General features: G+C 35.3%; 1 protein-coding gene across 6 annotated transcripts in view; it reads left to right on the top strand.

Moving 5' to 3' along the window:
* The window catches only part of PTPRM (protein tyrosine phosphatase receptor type M), a 466,786-nt gene that overhangs the window by 362,179 nt on the left and 87,452 nt on the right, over positions 1 to 17,155 (top strand). For 3 of the 6 annotated variants that reach the window (XM_030444842.1, XM_030444844.1, XM_030444841.1), the window contains 5 exons: positions 9,342 to 9,493; positions 12,000 to 12,074; positions 12,301 to 12,327; positions 15,895 to 15,906; positions 16,674 to 16,861. In XM_030444842.1, coding sequence (XP_030300702.1) covers positions 9,342 to 9,493; positions 12,000 to 12,074; positions 12,301 to 12,327; positions 15,895 to 15,906; positions 16,674 to 16,861 — 454 coding nt within the window. The remainder of the gene's footprint in view (positions 1 to 9,341; positions 9,494 to 11,999; positions 12,075 to 12,300; positions 12,328 to 15,894; positions 15,907 to 16,673; positions 16,862 to 17,155) is intronic. The other 3 variants (XM_030444843.1, XM_030444845.1, XM_030444847.1) reach the window with 3 other exon arrangements.

Raw genomic sequence — 17,155 nt, 5'->3', positions numbered from 1 at the left:
CTTGAAAGGGGAAAAATGCATCTGGGGAAATAATTGCTTGATCAAATAAAAGGCACATGATGGAGATGGAGTGTAGGTATTGCTGAAAAAACAATGTGAGAGTTTCTGAGTGATGAGTACCAGCACTAGCAAATATGTTGTACATGCTTCTGCCTGTACTGGGATACAAAGAGGCAAAAATTATCTAGGCGAAGAAGTAGAGGTCTGTGGTTCAAAAGTCAGTGTGTGCAAGGAACACTCTCTTGTGTAGAAGGCTACATACCCAGGAACTGAAGAAGTAATTCCTACTGCATTGCTTCCATAGAATCACACAGAATCATTCCAGTTGGAAAAGTTCTTTAAGGTCATCATGTCCAACCATTAACCTAACTCTACCTAGTCCAGTGTTCAAACATCTCCCTAAGTGCCACATCTGCACATCTTCTGGTTAGATGGCTAGCATTCAAGTGTCACCTTATCCAGTTGTGTAAGGAGTAAAGTATACTGACAAAGAGGAAGACAGCAAAGAATGTTGGGAGAGCTGCCTGGATGAACAAGGAGCTCCTGGACACACTATCACACAAAAAGAAACTTTGAAAGGAATGGAAGAAAGGACATCTAGAATGGGGGCGTATATGGAAGCTGTCCAAGCAGCAAGAGACTGTGGAGCTGGGTCAGAGTCAGGATGCTTATCTGGCTATCACAATATCTGTACTAATACAAGGAAATTTTTCTTTAGGAAAAAGCCTTTGGCTGTTTGTATTCTGTTACTGAGAGTCAGGAAGCCAGTGAATGAGTTGTATTAGATTAAGCCTTTCTAAACCTTTGCATCTAGTTCTGTACTATACCACTACCTATATTTAAGTATATATTTACATATATACATGCATAGGTATAATATATACAATAAATATATATATATATTTGAATTACAAATATGCTAAAATATTCATCTTGGGAATATTTTGGAGAACTTTAAAGAATTTCTTTTACTGTATTTTATGTCTTTATACTGGTAAAGCCAAATGCCTTAGTTTCTGTCCAGTGAGAGAGATATCTAAATAAATATCTAAATGCCGTGAGAGAGAAATATTTCCTGTATTTAAAACAATCACAGTTACTATTGCTTTCTATTAACTTGAACCCATGCAAGCCTCAAAGGAACTTGTTAGACTCCATAGAAATCTGGGAATCTGCTTCCTCCACCGGGATTTGTGAAACAAACTTTCTTTCACCCATAGTGAAAATAACAAGTTATCTTATGTAGAAAATACTCTTCTTCTACCCAGGTCAACCCTAGATTATGGTGCATTTGTGGGATAGGGATTTTCTAGTTGTGGAAGGAAAAACTTATGTGGCATATCTACATTTACAGACAGACATTTGCCTGGATGCTTAAGGAGCTTGGAATATCATAGCAAATCTCAAAGAGATTTGCTCTTGTGGGTAGAGAGCATGAGGAAACTAATACACAATATATACATCTGTCATACAGCTCTGTAATTCCTCACACTGAGAACACCTGAAAATCTGATGAAAATTTGGTGTGGGAAAATCATTCCAGAATGAATTTGCATCAGTTTAACACCACTTCTTGTTTTGGTTTGTGAAATCAGAGGGATGCTGGGGCACCTGCAGTGCTCACCATCCCCAAGAGTTTGAGGTTCTGCTTCAAGCTGACAGCTATGGGATAAAAAGGTGTTTTCTTTCATCATTAGCCAGCCTTTTCTAAAATGATAATTAGTTTCAGGAAGAGTATTTCAAAACCTGTTGTGAACGTGTTTCTGTGAAAAGCTTTCATGTTCTTGTTGTCTGGCACTACACATCACACAGCCTCCTGAGTAGGCCCCAGTGTTGTCTGTTTAGTTCTTTATTCAGCTCATATGACAGGGGGAAAGGAGCAAAAGAAAAGCTGTTCAGACAAAGGGGAAGGTTTGCAATGTCAAATGCAAAATATGTCTTTTAAACAATATAAATACAGTACTTTTGTACCATGTGCAGTCTTTAATACCCATCTACACAATACTATGAAGGTTACATAGCTCTCCATAAGCGTGGTATGATATGCACATCTTTCATTCATGTAAATAGTTTCTTTTAAGTGTTATCTCTGAAAAAGAAATTAGGTATGTAGATTCATTTACATACAAAAGAACCTGGGTATTCTTGTTAGATATAGATAAGTAAAATGGTGTATATGCTACCAAAAAAGAAAGACCAGATTTTCTGTAAATTTTTATTTACTGTTCTTAACAGAGTTAGATAAAGAAATGAAATTTCTTTTTGTGGGGAAAAAAGTATCCTCAGGTAAAAGGAAAGGTCAGGTGTGGAATTTTCCTGTGACCCTACATTTCAGAAAAGGATCTCTTCAGAAACTTCAAATATTTAATTTCAATAAAGTTGAAATAGTGTAATAGAAAGCATGTAAATTAGTGTAATGTCATTTTACATTTATGTACAAGTAATGTAGCAGAAATTAATACTAATCAAACACAATGGAAAATTGAACATTTCATCTTCATTAAAATGAGAACATGTATATTATTAGACCGTATTAGAAAATCCAAATATAATTTCATGTTCATGGTAAATTATCACATTCTCATTATTCAGTTCAATGTGAATATAACTAGGTCTCCAATGAAAAAGCTTTATTGATAAAATGTTTACACAAGCTTTGCTCCTCAAGTTAGAAAGCTGGTTTAGTACATGTTGCAGAAAAAAAAAATTAAAATTAAATTAATAAATTTAAAAGTGTATGTCATCATACCTACTTACTTTGCTGTCTGTAAGTTTGCTAGTATCATCCTACATTATATGCCTCACATGTAGAACTATTCCAAAGAAGGGACACAGCTTAGGAGTGTGTTCAAATCTGTTGAATCCCTATAGCTTCCTTTTTTGAAATTAAAAAAAAAATAGCAATCCTAGAATAATTTGGATCAGAACAGACCTTTAGAGATCATCTTTTCTAACGTCCTGCTCAAAGCAGACAAACTAAATTGAGTTTCTCCTGCCGTGGACACATCTGCTGGGTGAGAAACAGGCTGGACAGCTGGGCCCAAAGAGTTGTGAATGGACTGAAACTGACTGAGAGAAGTTGACTGTGTGCAGAACTTCATTAGCACTAATGCCATGTTATTGCTGTTTTGCTCCCTTGCTTGATTTCAACAGCTTTATAGTTGGGCTTCAGGGAAGATGAAAATGCTTCCATGCAAAGTGAAAAGAAGTAATACATAGAAGTATTAATTACTCATAGTTATTATAAAATAAAATAACCATTTTGGTTCAATTGGTTTAATTGGATTAGGTATTAATATTCCTAACACCTGTATTGTATGTGGACCTTTTAACAGTGAAAAGTAACATAAAGAATACAGATAAGGCATTGGAAAGTCAAGGTGTGTCCGAAAAGGATACCCAGAAATATAGAAAGTAGTGTTCTGTGTTTCTTAGGGCAGATTAGAATAATACCCAATGTTACCATTTATGTACTACTGCAAACAAGAGGAACTCAGTCATACATATGTAATTCTCACAATGATCCTTGATGGGTGGAGGACCCATTGCTGAAGTTAGGAAAACACTCACACTTATTGACAAGGACTGCTTTGTAGAGTAATTGCAACATAAGAATGAAAAATGTATGAAAACACAATAAACAGGGATAAAGTTGGTTACCTTTGCAGACTTCCTCATATTTGTCTTGTGGAGAACTTTTATTAAATTACACCTTCAGACTGAGTGTTGCTGAATCGGTGATGCTTATTAAATGATTTCAGATTAAAGCGTTTTCCTCAAAATAGTTACGTGTCTTATTTTAGAGTATCATAGACAACCAGAATAGATGAGCAAAGTAATTAATTTCTAAGTTAATTTATCTTGCCTGGTATATCATAAGCAGCCTGAACGATGAAAAAATATGAGTAATTCTAAGGGCCAGAAAAGCAAACAAGGTATTTACATTGTGTTTCTTGCATAACCTGTGCAGGGATTGTTACTATAATTTAAAAAAATGTACAAAATTTTGGATTAAAAGTCCAGTAGACTTAAAGGTCAGATGTCTGTGACAGTGGGAAGTGCCAGACCTTTAGACAAATACATGAACAGAGTAAAAATAACTTAATGCATTCACTGTCCTCCACTCAACCCTCAATCAATTTTTCTTTTACCAGTACTTGATTTTGGTATCTCCAGAGTCTGATGGTGGTGTGTTCCATAATTATCTGGTTTGCAGGACAGTATTTACTTTTATATTTGAAAAAAATTCTGCATACCATGTTGGTCTGGTTCTCACATCGTAGACAAATAGCCATTTTTTCCTAATTTCTTACTTTTTGGTATGCTTTTTTCTATAATTTTACCATATTCTCGGTTCAACTGCTTCTTTTTTAAAACGGGGGCTCCTTATCTAAATCAGGACTTCTGGTCTTGTGGTAGGATGTGTTTCCTCAATCTTCCCATCACCTCTCTGCATATGTTCTCTAGTTCGGGAAAATCTTTTTTGGATAAGCACATGGCAGAATTTGCATGCAGTGTTCAAAACGTGGGAGCACCATAGATGTATTTATACAGTTGCTTAATGACATTTTCCATTTTGTTCTCTTCCTTCCTTAATTTCTGACTTCTTTTTTCATTTTTGACTCTACATGTCACTGAACTTTTGTCTTCAGAGATTTCTCTTTTCTTTCAGAGATGTCTACCAGACTTCTTTACTCTGTTGTTAATGAAGTAATTTAGACCCAATATTTTGTGTAGACAGTTGGGGTTATTCTTCCTAATGCATGACTTTGTATCTGTCAACACTGAATTTTATCATAAGGGAATATCCAATTCTCTGCCTCAAGAGTTCAGTCTGTAACTTTTTAACCCTAACACTAGTTTTATTATCAATTAAAAGTTGTATGTTTTCCAAAAATATTGGGAACCTGAAATTCGTCTCTTTTTGACATTATTGTGTGTATAATAAATAGTATGAATCCCAGCATGCACTTTTGTAGGACATCCACTTGTAATGAAATTCTGTTGTGAAAACTGAACGCTTAGTTTCACGCTTTGTATTGTATCTTTTTGACCAACTATTATTTTACTAAATTATCTTGCTGATTATAGTTTAGATTCTTTCAGGCATTTGGTGATCAAACTGTTGAAAGCATTTGCAGCTCCAACTGCATCAGAATATGAGCTGCATTAATTGTCTTCATCAGAACCATTTGTGTGAACTGTCCATGAAGAGAAAAGTAAAATTTGAAAAAATCTGTAAATAAGGAGAATCTATTTTATCTTAAGCCACAATAAGTACAATAGTACATTGAATTTAGTGAAAGAAAAAAATCCACCCCATTCTTTTAGCAACTTCATTACTAATTTTACTCACCGTGTTTATTTATATCTTGGTGATGGTAGTTTGTGTCTGGAGATGTGGAAAGTCTCAGCATCTTGTTACTTCTTTCTTGGCATGGAAGAAATGAGCCATACTAATACAAAAAGAGGAGTACCACTTAGTTTGTAATTGAGAGGAAGGAAAGGAGTGCTTTTGCTTGATTCAAATAAATATTCTTTTCTCACCATTCCTGAATTAAAATGGAAAGCACATTTCTTTCAGGGCCTGAGTTGGTTCTGGTTATCAGACCCAGCCACCTTTTGTATTTTTGATTTTTATTGTTGTTGCATTTCTCTAACTATGGTATTGTCCCTTTGTGCCTTGTGATTTATAAACACAAAACAAAAAGGCAAGCCAGGTCCCAAAGGGCTTGTTATTTAAGTCAAGGCAGGACAGAGAAAATGGATACAGGTAAAAAGATGGAAAATGAACCACATAGTAGCCAAAAATGTAGCAGCATTGTAAGAATTATTCGGTTTGTTTTGTTGGAGGGTTTGGGGCACAAATCACAGAGTAGTAGGGTTTTGGAAAAGATACAGACAAAAGCTTGCAGGATTTTTACAAGGTGTTTCTTTCAATGAGAAGGTGTACATTAGAAGGTACAGTTTTTGAGAAGCAGTTAAAATTGGTGCAGATTGTGATGAAACCTTTAGCTTATTATTTTCCTAAGATGGTTTTAATCAAAGTCAGAGCAGAGTAAAAAATACCTAAAATCCAGCACAAGCTTTTTTTGGGGGTGTCTGTATGCTTGTCTGCTCTACGTTTTACAATTTTTTACAGTTATACCAGCTCCTCACAGTATTTTGTGCCTCAAAATACCAGCAGTGCCTAGCTAGCCTTAAGACTGTTCTAAATACCAGGCTTCTCTTTTCTGAGACTGCTACAGTACATTCTGTTTCCTCATATATCACACTACTAGTGTGAGAAGCTGATCATTTTTGCTTTCCTTATATGAAGAATTTCATCCTAGGTAACCACCATGGGAGCTACCATCTGTTTTATCTTTTTCTTTGATTGTAGATCTCTTCCTTTAAGAAGGAGAAAACATCAGAGGGTAGCTATGAAGTGTCTTTTCCATGAGTGAGAATGATAAATTATTTAAGTCTTTCTCCCCCCAAAAATTTACTTCAAATCGAAGAGTGTGAATGGTGATGGTGGTGGGAAGTACCATGGTTTTATGAGTTTCTTTAATCTTATATGGCTAGAGTCTCCCAGGGTTTGAGAAGGAGATCCAAGGGATGGATGAGTTGCAGAGGCTTCCGCACTGCAATATTTTCAGCAATATCTGAAAACTGCAGATGTAAAAATGTTATATTCAGCTAAAGTTTACTTGACTAAGTCTAGCTGGTGTTTTTATTCACAGTACAAAGGTCTGGCTGGTATTGCTCTCTTCCTCTTACAGTTGTTTCCAATTTGAACTTTTCTCACTAGACCTATTCCCTGAATTAGATTCAGATTGAGAAGTACTGTGCAGTTGTTGCTGTCATAAAAACAATCTTTTACTGTCATAAAAACAATAGCTTGATTATGGGACCAAAACCAAAAATTAAGGAAATGAGAAAATGCAACTGTAATTTCTTTAAGAAAATAGCTGAATTTTTATAAAAGTTGAGCTTCAGGGTGTTGGTGTAATAAACAAGAACTCTGGCTTTTCTGGGGAAGGATACAATTTTACTGTAAAATAAAGGACATTCCCTGTAACAGCAGAATGTAATTTCACAATCATATATTATACCACATTGTGGATTTTAATTTATGGATCATTATCACTATAGTGTTGCCCAGGGCAATTCTCTTAGTAACTTTTCTTTTAAAAAACCCTGAAGAAGAGTTGTTACTTTTTCATCAGTACATAGTTCACATTCACAAGTTCTTGGACAAACTGATGAGGTTGTGCAGTTGACAATGATTACAGGTTTTGCAAATATAGATAGTACTCACAGGTCCACTGATGGGAAAAGGAGGCCCTCAATATCCTGCAGTTTCCTGGCTTTAGTGAGTCTGCAGTATATAGATAGTTTTTGGTTTGACAACCCATTACAGAGAAGACACTGATTCCAGCCTGAAGAGATGGAAGTCTCCTGAAACAGGCTGCTTCAGCATCCCTGCCTGAAGGATTGCACTAGTGCTAAATTGTTCTTTTAGGAAGTACTTTCCTATAGTGTGCATGGCCATGAACTAAAATAAATATGATGTGTGCCTTCTTGATGAAGTTTCAGGGACCACACTGTGAATGCTGTCATTGTCACTGTTCTGGTTCTAGTTTCACAAGTCAAAACCAAATTGCCCAGTGGTTGGCAGGTTGTGGGAATAGCTGTATATACTTCATCTGAAGACTAAAAAGCATAAGAAAAGGAGTTGTTTATGAGTTAATGTATGTTACCATCTGAGATAAGGGGGGAAGGAGGAAAAATGTATCTATTTCATTTTTGATAAGCCAATCCCTATGAAGGACTTCCATAATGTTGTCCATGCATTAAGAGATACATTTCAGATTCTACTTCCAATAATATATTACTCATTACAATTAGATATGAATTAGACTGGAGGATGCAAAGATTTAATAGTTTTGTTTTACGTACAATACTTGACTGAAATGTTACTGTCTCTGATATAAAACAGCCAGACTAGATTATCTAATGGTCCCTTCTGTGTTTATGCACTGTGAAGTAATAAATAATCAGTTTTGTTATCAAGTCTAAAAAGTTAGTATTAAGTAGAAATTATCTGAGATAATACTGATAAACATAGTGAGATGTTGCATAGAGAACTGTGAGCTATCAGTAGGGAGATTTACAGGAAGTTCCTCCTGTGAAAATGTGAGAGACAAACGTGCTTGTTTGAAAATCTAGAAGAGGCTGGCATAAAATTTTTGTCTGTGGTGGGAATAAGTTTTTCATACTGCATGAGAGTTAATAAAGAGAAAGTCTTTAAGAGTTAGCACAGGTTGGTTGTGCTTGATCCACTCTAGAAGTGGTAGGAAGCACAGATGAGACAGTAAGCTCCAGTAAGTTCTAGTTGAAGGTGTCTAGAAGTAATTGAATTAACAGATGTGAGATCAAAGTCTGTGCAACAGTTATTTCATGAAGGCTGTAGGTAAGAATTTGGGGAAAAGCTTGGTCTAAGACAAAGAAAAAGCCAGAAAAACAAGCCAAATGTGCATGGTATCCGTCGTCAGGGTCACAGACATCTCACAGAGCTTGAAGGAAAAATCATGAGTCTTGGACATCCTATTTTGTGATGGTAGATAAACATAACTCTGGGGCAGACAGAATGAGATTTTGGTTTAGACAGAAATAGACAGATCTGGAAAAAAGAGTTATATGTGTCGAAAGCAGTTCTATAGCTTAATGAAGCACTATTATAATATCAGAATCAAGATCTTGTCTCTAACAGACCACTCCTGCTGAGAAACAACTGACTTTTGTGACTGATTATTCTAAAATCAGAAGTGACAGAAAACAGTCTTTAGAAATACAAGTAAATTTAAAATGTCACTTGCTTGTACAAAGTATGCTGAGAGATCAAACATACACTGTGTGATGTGATTACCTGTATTATATAGTGTTAAGAGGGAACAGCTCAGACAGTTCTAAGCATGTGAAGAGAAAATTATTACTGCTCTGTAAGTTCCAGCAAAGCCTTATCTCCTGCAATATTTAATTATGCATTTAAACAGATGGAAATCTCTGTTGAGTAGCTCACATCATCTTTATAGTAGTCCCTTTTAATGCAGTGTTAGTCCCCAAGGATTAAGGGGCTGTCCAGCATAAGTCAGGGCATTGGCAACTATCCCTTGATTATCAGATGCCTTTGAAAAATGGGAGTGTGAAGCCAATTTAAATTTCTAGAAACACGGGAATAATTGTAAATATGTTACTTAGTGGTTACAAGCTATAATACTGGTCTAAACAACATGAAGACTATGCTGAGTGTTGTTTTTTTTTTTCTTTTTTTCCCTCAACATTCATTTCTTAAGAAAATTGGCTAAGAAGCGGAAAGAGACATTGAGTAGCACGCGGCAGGAGATGACAGTGATGGTGAATTCAATGGATAAAAGCTACACTGAGCAAGGCACCAACTGTGATGAAGCTTTCTCTTTCATGGACACGCACAATCTAAATGGGAGATGTAAGTTTTTTTCTTTTCTTTTCCTTTTTTTTCTTGGAAGGTGGAAGAAAGGTGCAAATGGTTCTTAAAATATTCCTCATTACTCAGTCATGGAAAATCCATGGACCCAGGGTTTCCTACTGAGCAGCACATTACGGTGTGTATTCGAATGAGCAAGACAGTCAGATATCAAGAATAGACTTCTTTAAAAATAATAAGGATAATTGAGCTTTTTTCTGCCCATCTTTTTCTTCTGCAGAAGAGCAAAGGAATTACTGAGACAGCTGTAGTTTTACCTTCTTCTAATCTCTGTTTTACCTTCTTCTAATTGCTGTCCCAAATACTTCGTTTCCTCTGTTCCCTTCTTTTTTTTTCTTTTTTTTTCCTTTTTTTTTTTTTTGTGTATATGAAATTTGGTTTTTAATGTCATGAGATAATAATGGTGATCTGATTGTCTTGTTATTTCCAATTCTAGATTATGGTCTTTCTCTTTCATGTGCAAAAGAGGAACTCAGCGGAATTATTTGTTCTGCAATTTCATAAGAGATTATCTATTCTCCTGGATCTTCTTGGATCTAACCCGAAAATAAATATAATTTGGGATATAAAATCTCTTGTGTTAGAATTTTAGTCAAGGACTCACTCCTGTCTGGAAGTTAGCACTAAGCAAAGACCAGGAAAAACAGTAGTTTTTTTATAGTAGCTAAAAAGAATTAAAAAGAATTATTATGTTCAGAAACTTAATTGTTTTCTGTAGTTCTTAAAGGAACTTCTTTTTCTATGTATACCAGTGTTTTCGACCATCTTCAGAGTTTCTTAAAGATTGAATTTTGTTTCATGTACTAACAATATGTGAAGCTGAACTCCCACTCTTTAATTACATCCTTAAAGTCTTACCTTTGATGAGCTCAATTGTACAAACACTCTGTAAGGTTCATAGGGTGAGACTTTTCTCAGCAGCACTAGGCTCAGAATTTGCAATGTTCATTTGCATTTGAGTTACTTTTGAAATTGCTTTGAAATAGATCTTTCAAAAAGTCATTTCCCTTCCTGGTGAGACTATACCATTGCAGTTAATGAGATTCCTTACTTCCATGAAGAGATCAAGAGGTTTGACTTCACCTTCTGTCATCATGATGTGGCTTTCCAGTGGTGTTACTGAATGGTCACAACAACCAAAGAAGCTGCAATGAGTTACTGGAATGTAAAGCACCTTAAGCCAATTTGAAATTATTGTCATAGCAAGTACTTTCTAGCTCTTGAGGGCTAGACCCTCTAATTAGACTTTCTGTAAGAAATGAGGTAACCAGAAGAAGCAATCAGTTTTTAGTAATAATCATTGTGTAAGGCCTTGTAGTCAAAAGGTGTAGGACATTCCTACTTCCTATGAATGTTTATTATCCAGGCTCCATTCTGTATGTAGCCATATGTAGCCAGTTTTATTAGCTGCACCGTCTCTGACCTCAACTAATCTCTACATCCATATCCAACAGGAAAACCTCTCTGTTCTTTCAGAGGTTTCAGTGATTCAGGAGACAAACTCAAAGGAAAGTAATCTCAGATGTATTAATTTATAGGGTGATAACTACCAGCATTTTTAAATCCTATTTTGAAATAGCTCCATTTTAACACAGGCTGGTAACTGTATGAAGTATGGATAAAAACCAGCAAGAATAATGTCATTCCTCATCCAGCAGACCATGTCTTCTTCAATTCTACTTCTGTTTCACAAATTCCTGTTAGTCTGTTTATAGGTATCTAGAATGTGCTTAAAATTACTGATCTGACTGAATCTGAGCTGTGCAGGCAAGCAACTAAGACTAAATTTGAAATGAGCTTTGCTTATAAGCCTTTAATGATTCTTTGGCTGAACATCCTGTTAGAAGTGATTAACTCCTACCTGTTGAATGTATGTCTGCTTCCAATGGTAATTCATGTGGACTTTGCATAGCAGGGTACTAACTAAACTTAATTTGTTGCATTGGGCTTTCCCATAGGTTTACAATGGTTAAATCATCAAATATCAGTGTGAGCACTGGTCTATGTGTTAGTCCCTGGAAGTCATTGTTAAGCAAAGGATAATATTCAGGGCATAACAGTTTCTGTGTACACTATCCATCTGCTTGAATAAATAAAAAAAAATGAAAGGAAAAAATGAACTATAGTAGAATATTTGCATACAGTATTTACAGAATTATTAAGTAAACTTACAAATGATCAAAGTCTCTGTTGAAAACACCTTTTGTCATTGTGATGTCTTTATTCATGCCTCAGTATTCAGTCTAATCTTTTGACTGAAGAATTAAACCTGTCATCACCAATCCAAATACTTTCCCTGGTGACATTTCTTTTAAGAGACTTGATCACATTTTATTCACTTGGCACACCTGGTATTCCCTAGGTCCTGATTCCAGTGCAATAAATACAAGACTGACTCTAATCTAAGTCAGTCATATATGCTACAACACACAGATTTCATAGCATGGATCAATTCACTGCCTCTAACCAGCTTTGTTTCTCTTTGCAGCTGTATCTTCACCATCTTCATTTACAATGAAAACTAACACATTGAGCACAACAGTGCCTAATTCTTATTACCCAGGTAACCAATTTTTTTCTTGGTTTCCACCTTATATGGAACTTTTCATAATAAAAGCATATATAATTATGTTATTATACTTCTTGCATAGAAATTTAATACGTATATAAGCAACAGACTGATTGCTTGCAGTAGCTTTCTGAAATAAAACTCAGAAACATTTATCAATCATTTACTGTTCTCTCTCTTTTTACCTTTTCTGCATTGACCTGCTTATGATGTATGACAGATCCATTTGTGCCAACTGCAATTTTAGGTGAGAATATTTCCCTTTATCAAAGTTTGTTGCTGAAGTAATTTAGAAAGTCACAGTTCTCGGGGTACAGACAATAGCATGCAAAAAGCTGGAGTGCTATGCTAAAGAGAAGGGTTGGCTACACTGAGAATGCTAAGGACGGTTACCAGGCTTGATTACTGAAGTTGTAGTGCAAGTCAGGGGAGAAAAGAGAGAAATAATCAAAAAAAAAGTGGATTTGTAAGGAAATGCTTATGCATGTATTTGGAGTGACACAAAAGAATTTGATTATCTCAGCAGTTCAAAATAGCTTCCCTCTTTTTTTTTTTTCCATATTATCTCAGAAATGAAGATGTCACTTCTTAAAAATAACATTTTTTCCTAATTAGACTATTCATCATAGAGAAAATCAGACAAAATATAGTTTTGGCCATCGACCAGCAATCATTTCTTCTCACAATACCACATAGTTTCTGACATGCTTGTCAAAGTGAAGTTTCAGAGCAGAAGATGGTATTTTAAACAGCAAAATGATAACATGACATCTAGAGAATATAGTTTCCTATGCATCAGGTGTCACAGGAACAAAATAAAACAGTAGAACTGTAGGTTAAAAATGTTCAGTTAAATGTAAAGGACTTCCTCTGAGGATTTAGGGAAATGTGCTATTGTCCAGTATTACCAAGAGAGAGGTTTCTGCATAGTGATGAAACAATAAGCATGAGGCTCTACTGCATCTTCAGTGCTAAAGTAACTAACTGCTTTGTGGCTTGTATTCATTTACACCTCTTTCCCATACTAACTTCAAACTAAACAGAGAGGTTTTTTAAAATTAAAAAGTCAAAATATAACAGGGCACTGTAGCAAGAATTCCAACTCCACTCTTAAGACTGTCTCCTTACTCCTTTTACAATGACTGGTATTTTGCAAAAAATTTTGAACTGTAAAAAATGTAAGACCCTTAAACTGATTCCTGTCCTTAAACTGTAAATTAGAGAGGCTTAGGTAAAAGCAGAGTGAAGCATATAAGCAGTGGAAGTTTAGGAAGGTGATCTTGGAAATTTGTTATTGTAAAGGAATATTTAGTGCACTGCATTTCAGTGTAATAACCTGAAGAAGGAACTTGTGCATTTTTCTACATTATGAAAATCTGGAAGAATGTAATGGTACTGACTGTAACAATGTAATAATCTGCATGCAAATGAAATTTTCAATGCCTTTTAACTGCCTCAGAGGTTAGACTTTTTGTCATTCAGCATTCATATAACTCTTCATCCAGTATGATGTTCTTTCAGAGCTTGTGGATGGGCAAGCAGAAAAGAACTATAACCAGGAGAAAAACAGAGAATTCCTCTCTGAATTATTAAGTTTTAGTTAATGGTTTCTCTGATGGGGTTTTTTGTGATCCTTTGCTTTATAATAATAATGGTAAAATTATTTATTAGGGGTTTTTTGCACAAGAAATAATCTCTAAACAAGCAATCCATATTATAGATAAACACACACTGAAAAAAAATTTTTTTTTTCTCTTACTAAGTCTTAGTGCTCTTACTAAATCTTGAGTTAAGTAGATACATATTTTATCATCTATGACAGCAGTCTATGCTTAATAATGTCAGAAAATCTTTCAGTAATTTCACTGTGGGAAATAAATATTTTTGTAACGTTACATGTTATAAATTCCATACCCTCTTCTGAGTAGTGCTCCATTCAGGCCAGGTCTCTCTCCCAAAAATGTCTTTATGACATTTTTGTCATAAAATTTCCATTTTTGTCCTTATTTGTCCTGTACAAGATAGGTGTTTTATCTAAGATAAATCAAATTAGCTATACTTGAGTCAGTAGAGAAATACATCAATTAAAAAAAAATGCTGGGCTTTAATTGCAACTAATATCTGCCCTTGCTGCTGTCTTCCAGTGTAAAAAGGAGATGTGTTGGACTGTAGGGTCAAGGCTTTAATTAGAACTAAATTAACCTTTCAGTGTGACTTCCTGGGAAGGACTGAGGTCTGGTGAATTTGAGTTTAGTTATAAAGGCAGAAACACACTTACCTTTCCCAAATTTATGTACAGCAAGATCTTTGGACTCTTCATGCAGATCAGGAACTTAGCCAGTCAGTAGGGAAAAATAAAAAAATAAAAGAGAGTAATAGTGAACTTTTTAAATTATGCTTTATTTAAATCAACTTAAAAGATCACTCCCAAAGAGAGAATAATCGTATTAATGCAGACATAAGAGATAAAGAAATGGAAAGAGGAAAATTAGTCTAAAACAAAGGAGCTCACAGGAAAGTTTCATGAGAATTTAACTGCTGCTTCATATTACAAGACTCTGTTCTCTAATAACTTTGCCCTTCATCTTTGTTACTAACAGTCTCTTACAATTCTGTAGTTTTCAAAAAAAAAAGCCCCAAGCTTTCTAACCTGTTCCTAAAACTGAAATACACCACCCAGAAAATCATAATCAACTTCCTACACTTTTTTTGTCTTTTGTGTCTTGGCCACCTTGTAGTTTTTAGGTGTCATTTCAACAGCAACATACTGTACCTACACTTGTATACCACGCTTCATGCCATGCATCCCAAGGTGCTTTGCAGTACAATTTTTTCACACATTAGACAACAGTTGTCAACTTTTATGGCTAAAATATGAGTTCATTTTCTCTTATTAGATCAGGTTAGCCAACTGACAGGGAAAGTAGTGAAATGTCCAAAGTAAATTTTTTCTATTTTTGGCTTAGGTTTAAACATATAGTTCATATTGACTGTATGCTTGCTGGGGACCAGATTTTATTTCTCTTAGTATCAGTGAATTGTGAGAGCCTAAAATTATGTTTGAAATATGATTCATTGAGCTCTGTGGCTTTAATATTGATTTTTAGTGGTATAACTAAGAGTAGAATACCACCTTTAATGAGGTGTGGTAGTATTTTTGGTGTGTAGACGACAACCTGGGATTTTTTTGTCGAGAGTACTTGTGCCAGATTTATTAATATGGAAATATTATTTTGTCTTCCTTTTGATGCAATATATTTTAATATAATTAATAAATATAGAATTTTGGTAAGCCCATTGCTTTATGTAGTGTGCAACCAGTGAGGAGTTGGAGTTAGTCAAAGCATCAGAGTTACAATTTCAGTCAAAAGTCAAAAACTCTTTGAGATCTGTAAAATTACTATTTGGGTAAGCAGAAAAAATATTTACGATGATACTTGGACCTTAGAATTTGAGCTGTATTTTTTTTCCTTTTGTCAAGTCGAAACAAGTTTTCAAAATTCCATTTAAACGGGAAGAAAGTAATTTTTGTTTGTTTCTTTCTTTCTTTAGGTAGGGAGCATTTTCACATCTGTCTATTTAGTGATAAGTTTTCATCTCAGTTGCCTCTTTGTGAATTGACTCACAGTAAGATACCTTAGTTTCAGTACGTTTAATTTATACTGTGAAACTGAGACTCATTTAGGAAATCACTCTGTAAAGACTAAATTACAAACATAAAATTACCTGTAATTATTAATGTAGTACTGTTGCTTATGTCCTGTTTCCTTTTTCTCCTCCTCTTTTTTTCTCCTGATATGTATCTTCTTAAAAGTGCCAATCAATGGTAAGTTGCCCATTTGCCCCAGGGAAGAGATGTGGAGGGTTGGGAGAGTATGTGTCTCGTTAAGATTTTAACCAGCTAACTGGGTTCTCCTGTTTGTTGGCCTGCATGTCAGTTGCCATAAAACATTCCATGCCTAATGTGATGGCTCACGATATACCATAGCCCTAAAGCATGTTCAGCAGCCAGTCACAATATTTTTCCTGATCAAGTGGTCTTTTGCATTTGTCCTCTTGTAGTTTGTCTCCAAATGTTGTATCAGTTCTACATTTTCATTGCAGTCCTAGCTTGATGAAACCATATGTCATTTTGTGCATCTTTTTATTTTGCTCACTCCAAACATTTGCTCTAAATTTGCAGTGTAAAATACAGCACTTCAGTAATCTAAGAAGAATACAAGTCCAGTTTCCTTCCATAGGACTTGTTGAAGTTTCAGAAGGAAACTTCTATGCAGTTTAGAACCAAATGCCTAATTTAAAACCTGTTTGTAATCAGGTAGTTGTGTTTAAAACAACATTAGAGTTCGGACTGCTCTGCAATGCTTCCATTGTGGAACCATGGACTTTGCCTCATTCCAATCAGTCTTGCAATTTCCCTGTGTAAACTGCTCCATGAATTTACTGTTTTCCTGATGTAGCCTTCACAGACAGAAGCAATACCGATGGTGTCAGATTTCTGTCGTTCCTGTAGAAATCTATGTATTTCTGCTAATGTATTTCTGTTAATAAGTGAAAATGAGCCAGTACCTTATGAGATACTCTTTTTTCCAGATGAAACCCATACGATGGTCAGTGACACAAGCAGCCTGGTCCAATCCCATACCTACAAGAAGAGAGATCCAGTAGATGTGCCCTACCAGACGGGACAGCTTCATCCAGCCATCCGTGTAGCTGACTTGCTACAGCACATCACCCAAATGAAGTGTGCAGAAGGCTATGGATTCAAGGAGGAGTATGAAGTAAGTGTCAGGTCTAATGATCTGATTATTATTTTTTTCTGGACCATAGGCTTCACCTGCCTGCTGCCTACTACAGAAGAAGAAAAAATGATTACTCAACAAAGTAAACCAGCTGCTGTGAGAGGGAAGATACTGAATGGAAAGGATCATCTCTACAGTGAGCATATTTTCTGATTGTAACCAGTCAGATGAGGAGTAAGATGTAAAAACCTTTCTTGGAAAACACTGCCTAATTCTAAGCACATAAAGCTGTATATACAGAAAAACAGATCTACTAGTGCTCTCCTCACACTT

The sequence above is a fragment of the Calypte anna genome, chromosome 2, assembly GCF_003957555.1.
Source record: "Calypte anna isolate BGI_N300 chromosome 2, bCalAnn1_v1.p, whole genome shotgun sequence".
NCBI classification, from domain to species: Eukaryota; Metazoa; Chordata; class Aves; order Apodiformes; family Trochilidae; genus Calypte; species Calypte anna.
This window is presented reverse-complemented; position numbering and strand designations above follow the sequence as displayed.